Raw genomic sequence first — 12,720 nt, 5'->3', positions numbered from 1 at the left:
AGAATATTTTACAGCCCATCTATGGTCCCTAACCCTAACCGTGCGTCACCCACATGACCACATACGTCTGCGTGCGACAGGGCGCACGGCATGATGAGACTCCCAAATGTCGCCCCAAATTTTGAATAATCCAAAATCCTGGGGCGACAGGGACACACCGCGCATCACCTACGCTTCACTATATGCGTCACCACGCGTCACGCCCCGACCACGACGTGATAACCCCTTTCCCGTCTGTCGCCAAAAATGTCGCCAAAGTGGGACCGGCCCTTAACTTGGAATGACTGTCCCTTCTGTAAAACTGCAATATAACATTGATGAATGCACGCACTTGTTCTGCATTCGTATCTTGTACAGTCCTTCATTATAGAATGACAAACTAACCACACAAAACATTTCCTGATCTATTCTGCTTATTAGATTTTTCTTAATTTCTATAGATATTGCATTGCATATTAAAGTCCAGGCTATCTTGTCAATGAATGAAGAATCATCAACTCTCCTCCAGTAGCCACATGATAAAATTCTAAAAGCTAAAATGATTTCCTTTCATAAACAAGCGACAGATTGGTATTTTCCAAACTATTAGGACAAAGGCTGTTAATCATGTCCTCATTCTTATTGCTTTAAAGGACACAGGGGACAACCTATCCAACTCCAGTACTTTTTGGCACATGCTGTCAGGCTCCACACTAATTAGAAAGGTCTGCTCGCATCATCCCACCTGTCTGTTGTTTTGTTTTCTACCCGACTCTTATCTGCATGGACAGTAAATCCCCTATCAGCTTGCTATCAAGGCTCGAATACAAGAGATTAATGACCGCAGAGGGAAATGGAATCAGTTTACATGCTCAGAGTTGAATGAATAATATTACTTTACAAGTCATTTAAGCCTTCCCTGCCTCTAATTTAGTACACTAGTAGTTAATAATCACACTGCAGCCTGGCCGACACTTAAATTCATGCCCATATTAAAAAAAACTGAAGAACAACAGGTCAAATGTTTGTTGTACACTCACAATACAAGCTACAGTGGGGCAGTTACGAGAACTGGGCCTGAAGCTACAATCGTAACTCTGAAAATGGGTCAAAGAACAGATGTTAGAAATCACTAAAAGAAACTTGGTCCAGGTAATAGGGCCAACAATTGTGAGCTTCTAGTGAAGAAAGCAAACAGGGACTAAGGTTGACATTGCAAATTAAAACCCAGTTGTGATAATACTGATAACTGAATAAGTGATTAAATGATAACTGAAAGCACAAAACTCAATCTCTGCCAATTTAAAATAAGAACAGAAAATGCTAGAAATACCCAGGTCAGGTGACATCTGTGGAGAAGCCATTCAGTTTGTTGACTGCATTACAGTTGAAAAGTGAGAAAACAAATGTAGAGTGAGGAATTTGAGCGAGGAATCCTAATGTGAGGAAGGACATTGTTGCTATTGAGGGAGTGCAGCGTAGGTTTACAAGGTTCATTCCCGGGATGGTGGGACTGTCATATACTGAGAGAATGGAGCAGCTGGGTTTGTACACTCTGGAGTTTAGAAGGATGAGAGGATATCTCATTGAAGCATATAAGATTGTCAAGGGCTTGGACACGCTAGAGGCAGGAAACATGTTCCCAATGTTGGGGAAGTCCAGAACCAGGGGCCACAGTTTAAGAATAAGGAGTAAGCCATTTAGAACGGAGTCGAGGAAACACTTTTTCCTCACAGAGAGTGGTGAGTCTGTGGAATTCTCTGCCTCAGAGGGCGTTGGAGGCAGGTTCTCTGAATGCTTTCAAGAGAGAGCTAGATAGGGCTCTTAAAATTAGCGGAGTCAGGGGATATGGGGAGAAGGCAGGAACGGGGTACTGATTGGGGATGATCAGCCATGATCACATTGAATGGCAGTGCTGGCTCGAAGGGCCAAATGGCCTGCTCCTGCACCTATTGTCTATTGAATGTAGAAACAAAGAACTACAGATGCTTGTCAACAAAGAGGCACAAAGTGCTGGAATAACTCAGCGAGTTAGGCGGCATGCCTAGAGAACATGGATATGTGAATTTTTGGGGAACGGCCCTTCATTTCGTTGTCTCTGTAATGCTAATGCATTTCGTTGTCTCTGTACTGTACACTGACAATGACAATTAAAATTGAATCTGAATCTGAATTCATCAGCCGGACCTGAAACTTTATCCATGTTCTGCAGGAATGCTGCCACGAGTACCTACGACTAGCATCATGACCTACCTATGAACTCGTGACGACCATGCTGCAAGTATGAGTCAACAGCAAACTCGGCAGAGGTCGTGAATTAGGTCGTGAAAGTAGGAGTAGGCACTTTAGGCAGCAACTCCACCGCTGTGCCACAATGCTTTTATACATACTTTTATCTTTATCACAATCTTATACATACTTTCATCACTCCAGATACAACTAAACAATCCTTGAAAGCATTAAATATTATACACTGAAGGCAGTGCTACATACAACCCAGTACATATCAAATCCTACTCGCCCATTACCACTGTCTGGACTTGACCTAATGCTAGCAGTCCATTGCCCAATATACTTGTCCCAAAAATCTTCATTATCATATGTAGTGCCTTTCAAACGTTTGCTTCACCTACCCTTCCAATTTGCTCTGCTTCACCTACATCTCCCAATTAATTTCCCTTCCCTGAAATTGGGGTTGTTCTCCATGGAACCAAGCAAATTGAGAAGAGACCATATATTGTTTTAACTTAGGGTTAACAAACTATATCTTGTGCTCCAGCAATAGACAGTCCACGTTTCAGCTCGAAACCCTTCACATAGACAGCAAATGTAGAGAAGGAGGGAAATAACCAGTATAAGTAGGTTGGGGAGGGTAAGAGGTGGCTCATGATCTGGCAGAAATAAAGTGGATACAGTTGAATAAGGGTTGGTTGGTAGATAACAGCATAGTGAGGGAGGAAAGGGTGAAGGTAGCAACAGAAGCAGGGAGGTGGGAAGTGAAGAACATAAGGCTGCAGGTTCTGGAATCTGGTAGGAAAGGAAGCAGCATCTGGGAAGAACATGGATGGGTGACGTTTTGGATCAGGACATAGAAACATAGAAAATAGGTGCAGGAGTAGGCCATTCAGCCCTTCGAGCCTGCACCACCATTCAATATGATCATGGCTGATTATCCAACTCAATATCCTGTACCTGCCTTCTCTCCATACCCCCTGATCCCTTTAGCCACAAGGGCCACATCTAACTCCCTCTTAAATATAGCCAATGAACTGGCCTCAACTACCTTTTGAGGCAGAGAATTCCATAGATTCACCACTCTGTGTAAAAAATAATTTTCTCATCTCAGTCCTAAAAGACTTATCCTTATCTTATCCTTAAACTGTGACCCCTTGTCCTGGACTTCCCCAACATCGGGAACAATCTTCCTGCATCTAGCCTGTCCAACCCCTTAAGAATTTTGTAAGTTTCTATAAGATCCCCCCTCAATCTTCTAAATTCTAGCGAGTACAAGCCGAGTCTATGTAGTCTTTCTTCATATGAAAGTCCTGCCATCCCAGGAATCAATCTGGTGAACCTTCTCTGTACTCCCTCTATGGCAATCAGATTAGGAGACCAAAACTGTACGCAATACTCCAGGTGTGGTCTCACCAAGACCCTGTGAACTGCAGTAGATCCTCCCTGCTCCTATACTCAAATCCTTTTACTATGAATGCTAACATACCATTCGCTTTCTTCACTGCCTGCTGCACCTGCATGCCTACTTTCAATGACTAGTGTACCATGACACCCAGGTCTCGTTGCATCTCCCCTTTTCCTAATCGGCCACCATTCAGATAATAGTCTACTTTCCTGTTTTTGCCACCAAAGTGGATAACCTCACATTTATCCACATTATACTGCATCTGCCATGCATTTGCCCACTCACCCAGCCTATCCAAGTCACCTTGCAACCTCCTAGCATCCTCCTCACAGCTAACACTGTCTTCGTGTCATCCACAAACTTGGAGATGTTGCATTCAATTCCCTCATCCAGATGATTAATATATATCTTGTAAATAGCTGGGGTCCCAGCACTGAGCCTTGTGGTACCCCACTAGTCACTGCCTGCCATTCTGAAAAGGACCCGTTTACTCCTACTCTTTGCCAGGAGACCCTTCTCCAAACTGATTGTGGAGGGGTGGGGTAGCAAACTGGAAGAGGGTTCTGTATTATATTTATCTTTCCCTTTCAACATATAATACAAGTTCACCAATCCTAACACACATGCATCTATCTGCACACAGAAGTGTGAAATTATATTTGTAAATATCAGTAAACACGCACAACATTACAAAACAATGTGTGCCTCTGTTTTTATTCAACTATTGAAACTTGAGTTACTTTTAAGATATCTTTCAAGATAGGGTTTTTGAACAGATTTTTAAAACATGATTATTCTTGTTTGGTAACTTCTGGATTAGAAAGTGGGGATATAGAAAGGCAGTTGTCAACTGCAGAAGGAACAAGAATCAAAATAAGAATGAAGGTGACTGGCAAAAGAACCAAGGTAAAAATATAAGCACATTGAGAAGTTTATGATCTAGAATATAACCTCAATGGGGTGCAAGTAGTGAAAGAAGATGTTCAAAAGGGAACTGGAAAGGTACCTGGAAGGAAAGTGCATGGTTATGGGGATAAGATGGGACACGAGATCAACTGGATTCTGTGAACTCAGTGGGCCAAATACCTCTTTTTTGAGATTCTGCATTAAAGTTCAGCCTTGATTCCACCCTCCTTTGTCCACTTGCGATCCACCACCTACTATCCTTCTTCTCCATGAACCACTATCTTAATCATGAAATGCCTCTATACCACAAACCAATTTTCTGAGTCTGCATCTGTTTGAATTATTTTAAGGAAGTGTCACGGGTATTTCTTCGAATATTACAGAATGTCGTGTAATTAGGGTAATTACAGAACGTCTGAAGAAGGGTTTCGGCCCGAAACGTTGCCTATTTCCTTCGCTCCATAGATGCTGCTGAACCCGCTGAGTTTCTCCAGCTTTGTGTAACCGTCGTGTAATTAATATTGGGCAAAAGATGGCACCTCAGGAAAACAAACCATTACCCTTGTTCAATCACTTTCTAAACAAAGCACAGGAGGCTAATATTCAGATTTTTCAAAAATAAGCATAATCATAGAAGTAGTTGACAAATCTTATGAACTTAATTACAGAATTGCTCAGAAATAGTAAAAAGCAGCAAACAACTTCCACATCAGCTTTGCAACATTTTGGTCTGCCCCAATTTTATTTTGAGTCAGAACTTAACTTGATTCTTTTAACAACAATTTGTACATATAGTGCAATTAACTAATGTGGCATCATATGATGCACCATTAAGAAAGATCAGAGATCCAGCCATAGAAAGGCAATCACAAATTTGGTTAATAAAGGTGGGCATTAGGGTATGCAAGCGAGGTTGCTTAGCAGAGTGGACTAAATAAGCGTAGACAGCTCAAAAAGCTGTAGGCTGTGACAGATTTACAAAGACATATTGTGGTGATGGGAGGTGGGGGCAGCAAATAAAACTTTTGAAATGAACATTATGAATTTTTAATCTCAAAGTATTTGGTTACTGATTCCAATGGACAAGAACACAATATATGCAAGTTGGGACATGGACAAATATCCGTAACAATATATTGCTTACATTAAAAGCTGTGATAAAGTGACATATTTGCATCGCAGCTCCTTTACAAAAGGATTTTCAACAACTAACACCAATCATCAAGATACTTTTTCAATTACAGCTTGCAAATTTCAAAAGCCAGACCATTCTGCAATGGCTAACTGGAAAATAACAATTTTGAACAGGTCACACTTTTTAGATTGGCACGAGATTTTCTTTAAACAAAAGGGAATATGTTGAATCAGCACTAAATACAAATGTTTATTTAAAAAAAAGGTAAACTCAGAAAGATAACACCCCTGTTCAGGAGACAGCAATGCCTTCAATATTAAACATGAGTACGACTATTGAAAATAAATATTTCCCTTTGTAAATGTTAATCAGATTTATTATTTATTTATTTATTTACATTTAAACAATGTCCTGATGTGGCGCAGTTTCTGCTGTAATTCAATAACAAAAGCACAATTAATTTGAACTTTCAGTTTGCAGATTTTTTAAAACCCTCAAAATAACAACATAGGAAACAAATTCTGGCAATTAGTTTTTATGTGATTGCTGTGCAACAAATGGCATTTTTAAATTATGCTTTCAGCACTGGCGACAATTTTTTTTTTTTAAAAAGGTACTCAATCTAAAACAGCTGTTAAATCTTGCCATTCAATCTGTAATTATATCACGTTGCCTGGGTGCCGTAAAATATAAACCATCTTCTAAAAAACCAATCTAACAAATACCCTTTCACGGCTCAAAATGGCATGGTTTTGTACTGTGTTATCGTCTTCCTGTGATCACATTACAGTAGTCCAATCCTCCAAGTACCAGAATCCTCATACAACTGATCAATTACAGCTGTTGATTTAGTGATTGAAACTCCTCCACATCTGCTTCTTGCTTAGTTAATAGTTTACTTCCAGGTCCTAAAAAGGACTGCAGTTCTCTTTAGCCAGACATAGTCTAACCATAGCTATGTTGCCTTTACACTGCCTGTCTTGATCAGTTTTGTCACTCAATGTACAATGCAAATCCAAGTGACTCACATCTGCCACTGATCGACCCAATTCGTGAGCAATCTTTTCCCATCGACCTGGAGTACCCCCTGGGAACTTAACCATACTTCTTGTCAGCTGGCTGAGGTCCTCTTCTGTCCAGTGAGGTGCCTGTAACAATGTTCAAAATAACAAGGGGGTAAAAGTCACAAAGCATGAATTAAATCCAAACACAAGCCTTAGCAATTAAGTACATTGCTTCATTTAGAACATTAACAATGTTAAAATAAGTGGCATATTTATGTAGTGGCCACTTTGAAAGAATACCTAATTTCACAGAAAATAATCCCATGGAAAAATACTATTATCATGATGAACACCACACAAGAATATTCTTAAATCTGGTGTGCATGGTTTAAAAAATACCCACCGTGAAACATCTCAAATTGAATGTTAAAAAATTAATCCCTGAAGATATAAATACTTTATATATAATAATCTCTGACCCTAGTAATGAACAACCATGTATCATGGGGTTTGTATTACTAAGCCGTCAGCACAGAGTGCAGTCACAGAGGTGAGTGACCCTAGGGACCATCTCCACAGCGACCGCAAAGCCTCTTGCTGACACTAATCCTCCCTGTCATTCTCCCACTGTGCTCAAACCACAGTGACATCCGCCTGCTGCACTGCAAGCTTAACGGGGCCTTCTTGACTTTTCACTGCTGCCCCTAATCGATGGTTCAAACATGCTCCTTTCACCATGTCCAAATGGCAACTTCAGTCATAATCAAAGCACAGCATCCTGTAAAGTGTTTCTCGACAGGCCGAGTCATTTGCATTAATTTGCAAAGTGGTCTATGTTATTCAGAGTTGTGTATTGCTTCTACAAAGAATGTTCCCTGAAGTTGATAACAGAGCATAAATGGACCTGCCACTTAAACTAAACAATTGCTAAAATGAGATTAATGCTTCAGCGTTTTCATGACTTCCTACACAAGTCCTTTCCATTCAAAATAACTTTCAACAAATTGGTATAACTGCAACTACTATTTTTAGAATATTTGTAATTGTGCCCCAAATCATATTGCAAGTAAAACATAATATTAAAACAAATTAATTTAATAACATCCCACATTGAGGGCATGCATTCATTTCCTAAATGTGCAAAAGCCATAGCACATGCAAATTGAAAATAAAATTCTTAATAAATCTTCTGGATACAATATAGTTAACTTAGAAAATTCATGTAATGTTGTAAATACATTTACAATTCTTTTTTTTAATTCAGAGGTCAATTGATTACAAAATAGATAAAGCATTTCACTCAAAAAGTTGATGTCTCTTTTAAAAGCAGGCTATAGTTTCTAATAGTTTGTGATGTATGTGGTGTTAGGATTGTACTTCTAAAACTTCGAACATGAAATAAATTACTGGAATTTATGCAAACACAATGCAGCTCTGAAAATCATCATAAAAATGTGGTAATGTCACTTAAACAGAATATTGACACCAGGTTTTTTCTTGAAAGGTTCAAGCCATTGTGCAGCTGTTCAGTGATATTTCGAATATGTTGCAATTCCTTAAAAGTCTTTGTATTGCTCTAATGTTTACACTGCACCTTTGCCCTAAACTCGGGTCATATCACACAGTATCATATTACACTGCAGTGCATGTGCTCGATGCAGTGAGGCCAGAATGAAGCAGGAACTCAAAGTACATACTTATAAGAGCTGCATTTCAAGTTACTCATTATGGACAGCTTTAGACAAGGATTGAATTGGAGTTTCTGTTGCAAATCAAAGATGCGCGATTTAATTTTTAGTTGAAGCATGTCAATTATAATCAACAATCTGCTCTGCTGCCTTTCTCAGACTGCTGCAGCAATAAATAAATTAAAATAATATTCAGACCAGCATTCTTTATCTGGTAGTTAAATACAAATCAATTGACAATTATAGCTGTTCAATTCACCATTACTGTTATACATTTGGTTTGTAGGGTTTTAACCAAAATAGTAAGTTTCATGTTCCCACAGCAGTCGAACAATGTGCACTAATATAATATCAATTTTAATTGGCAAAAATAAATTATCTTTTTAGACAGATTTACAACACTTCACTTTTTACAATAGTAAAAACCATTAAATCAGTTTTTTACTAGTAAGCATGGCATTATTTTTGCAATATTATAGATAATTAAAAGATGCTAGCTGAAGAATGACATTTCAGAATTATTAGTTTTTTGTATCAAACATAACCAGAGCAATATGGTTAAGTTGTAAAGGGCTTTCAGGAGCTCAAACGGCATTTGCAATTCATCAAAAAAGATGTTCAATACCTTTAACTTTAATTTGTATTAACCACCTTTAATTAGCTTCATAAATTCATGTCATATGCTTGTTACAGACTAAAAATGGATTACCAAAAAAAAATTAATCGTAATGTTAACAAATGTTAAAAAAACTCCAGCGTCCACTATATTAAAAATAATCAATATTTTAAGCAAAAATTTAACGAGAATCACACACACACACACTCACAGGTACTGCTTCACCGTAATGGCTGCAATCCATCCCAAGTCATTAATTAAAAATTCCACAGATACAGCCAACTGTGTCTCCAGACAGAATAAATACTGCGGCACAAACTCCTTATAATCAGGAGTTAAATAAGTTTAAGGTGCTAATTGCCTGAGCAGTTTCTTCCTGATTTAACACTGAAACAAACATAGCTATTACAGTCAACTGGAAGCTAAGCATGCTGTTTTGTTGTTGAAAGTCTTGTGCCTCACAATTTCTTTTGGAACCAAGACCCAAAAAATCCATCCCTGCAGTACATCAAAGTAATGGCAGATGCCACATGGCGAGGAGACAGCTGTCATTATTACGCTTGCATTCTAATGCGACTGTAGCCTGCTCAGATATGTGACCTCAACCCAATTAAATGTTTCCAGAACACAATCTCTGCACTGATGGGAGACTAGATTTACATTCAGTACAAATGCCTCAGTCATATTTATATATTACATTTGGGCAATTTAAAATAAAACACCAATTCATAAAACCAGCAGGACTTTATTTCACAGTGCCCTCCATAATGTTTGGGACAAAGACCCATCATTTATTTATTTGCCTCTGTACGCCACAATTTGAGATTTGTAATAGAAAAAAAAATCACATGTGGTTAAAGTGCACATTGTCAGATTTTAATAAAGGCCATTTTTATACATTTTGGTTTCACCATGTAGAAATTACAGCAGTGCCTGTACATAGTCCCCCCCCTATTTCAGGGCACCATAATGTTTGGGACACAGCAATGTCATGTAAATGAAAGTTATCATGTTTAGTATTTTGTTGCATATCCTTTGCATGCAATGACTGCTTGAAGTCTGCGATTCATGGACATCACCAGTTGCTGGGTGTCTTCTCTGGTGATGTTCTGCCAGGCCTGTATTGCAGCCATCTTTAGCTTATGCTTGTTTGGTGGGCTAGTCCCCTTCAGATTTCTCTTCAGCATATAAAGGACATGATCAATTGGGTTCAGATCGGGTGATTGACTTGGTCACTCAAGAATTGACCATTTAACTTTGAAAAACTCCTTTGTTGCTTTAGCAGTATGTTTGGAATCATTGTCTTGCTGCAGAATGAACCGTCGGCTGAGTTTGTTTGAACTTGAGCAGGTATGATGTGTCGTCTATACACTTCAGAATTAATTATGCCACTACCATCAGCAGTTGTATCATTAATGAAGATAAGTGAGCCAGTACCTTCTGCAGCCATACATGCCCAGGTCATAACACCCCCACCACCGTGTTTCACAGATGAGGTGGTATGCTTTGGATCTTGGGCAGTTCCTTCTTTTCTCCATTCTTTGCTCTTGCCATCACTCTGATATCAGTCATCTTTGTCTCATCTGTCCGCAAGACCTTTTTGCAGAACTGTGGTTGCTCTTTTAAGTACTTCTTAGCAAACTGTAACCTAGCCATCTTATGTTTGCACCTTGCAGTGTAGCCTCTGTATTTCTGTTAATGAAGTATTTTGCAGACAGTGGTCATTGAGAAATCCACACGTGATTCCTGAAGAGTGTTTCTGATCTGACGGACAGGTGTTTGGGGATTTTTCTTTATTAAAGAGAGAATTCTTCTGTGGAGGTCTTCCTTGGCCTGCCAGTCCCATGGTGATTAGTAAGCTCACCAGTGCTCTCTTTCTTCTTAATGATGTTCCAAACAGTTGGTTTTGGTAAGCCCAAGGTTTGGCTGATGTCTCTAACAATTTTATTCTTGTTTCTCAGTCTCATAATGGCTTCTTTCACTTTCATTGGCAAAACTTTGGTCCTCGTGTTGATAAGCAGCTATAAAAGTCTGCAAATGTGATGGAAAGACTGGAGGAGAGACCAAGTGCTGAGAGCTCTCTTATACCCGCATTAAGGAGGCAATTAAACACACCCGAGCAATTACAAATGCCTGTGAAGCCATGTGTCCCAAACATTATGTTCCCTGAAATGGGGGGGACTATGTATAAACACAGCAGTAATTTCTACATGGTGAAACCAAAATGTATAAAAATGACCTTTAATAAAATCTGACAATGTGCACGTTAACCACATGTGATATTTTTCTATTACAAATCTCAAATTGTGGAGCACAACGGCAAATAAATAAATGATGGGTCTTCGTCCCAAACATTATGGAGGGCACTGTATGTACTGCACAGGTTTGTTACCCGTCCTCCACTAAAAACATTTTGTGGATAGATGCGTTTGCGGAAGGTATGAAATCCCCCATCAGGAAAATTGCATTTTATTTAATTAATTTTGATGCTGTTTTGTTTTTAAGATGACACCTTAAGACAAGAAATACATTTTATCTTAACTACGTTATATTCAGCATGTTATTTGCCTATTTTAAACAATATAAATATTTTTTGTCTTAAAAGTTAATGAGGAATATTTGGCTCTTTTGATTTTTAAATTAAATTTGGTACTCAAAGGATTCATTTTACTTAATAAAAATCATGATCCCGAGGAGTTTGTAAGTTCCGTCGCCGCAGGGGATCCCAATGGGGCTGACAAAATGACTGAGACAAAAATGATCATTAAAGGATTAACAGTTTTAAAAAATCATTATAAAATGCTTCTGCCAATTGTAAACCTCAGTCTAACCAGCTTTCATGCATTCAACAAGCATAAATTCATTAGCTCAAAATAGACAGCATCCACACTATTTTTTATTTTGCAAATGATTTCTAATAATTGCAACAGTAGGATCATTTGAAAGAATACATAATATTGTAGGATGATTACTGATCCCTATTCTTGCTGAAACCATACTAACTATATCTGATACGGTCCTGACATGCTCACTTGTTTCGTACAGAAGAGAACGTAATGCTTCAACAAAGACCATTGTTCTTGGAATTGAAAGGTTAGAAAGAAAATCTGCCACTACTATTGATGGTGCTTGCGTTATATGATTCAGCCTCCTCATCTTTTGCCCAAGTAGAGAACATTTCAGACTGCGGTTTAAAAAAAAAGCTCTTTAAACTCCGTAAGGTGTAGTGTGCTAGGAGTTTCACTTTGCACTTTGACTTCAAAGTTTCTTCAATTACTACTATATACAGGGTACAAGGGAAATGTTGAATAGAGAGATGGTGAAGCAGAGGGGAGGGAGAGGGGGGATACATTACAATTATGCTCTTTAAGAAACACCACAGAAGCACTACACAGAATGATTAGAATCATTGAACTTGCATCCAAATTCCACAAATATTTTTGCTCATGTTAGGTCAATTGCAAAATTTCAAATTAGTATTAATAGGTTTTTATTAGGCATGGGGCATAAGGATTTTAAAATACTAAGGCAAGTAGAACGACTTATGTATAATAAATCATGTGGTTTGCTCTCTGCCAGAAATCAGTCCATAAAGCAGGGCGATCTTAGTGATTTAAATATACAACTTACAATTAGTTAAAATGAAAAACTTCATTTTTTAGTCTTTAGAAAGTTTACTCCATTACTTATAATTAACGAATACTGATTGCCACAGAAATAAAAAGCACCATTAAACTTTCTCTCCTTCAACA

General features: G+C 38.4%; 1 protein-coding gene across 1 annotated transcript in view; it reads right to left on the bottom strand.

The window, feature by feature from the left end:
• The window catches only part of dnajc1 (DnaJ (Hsp40) homolog, subfamily C, member 1), a 120,903-nt gene that overhangs the window by 15,051 nt on the left and 93,132 nt on the right, over positions 1–12,720 (bottom strand). Inside the window, exon 9 of the mRNA XM_055652547.1 lies at positions 6,689–6,808. Coding sequence (XP_055508522.1) covers positions 6,689–6,808 — 120 coding nt within the window. The remainder of the gene's footprint in view (positions 1–6,688; positions 6,809–12,720) is intronic.

The sequence above is a fragment of the Leucoraja erinacea genome, chromosome 2 (genome assembly GCF_028641065.1).
Source record: "Leucoraja erinacea ecotype New England chromosome 2, Leri_hhj_1, whole genome shotgun sequence".
Lineage (NCBI taxonomy): Eukaryota > Metazoa > Chordata > Chondrichthyes > Rajiformes > Rajidae > Leucoraja > Leucoraja erinaceus.
Note: the sequence above shows the minus strand (reverse complement) of the source record. Positions and strands in the feature narration are given on the sequence as shown.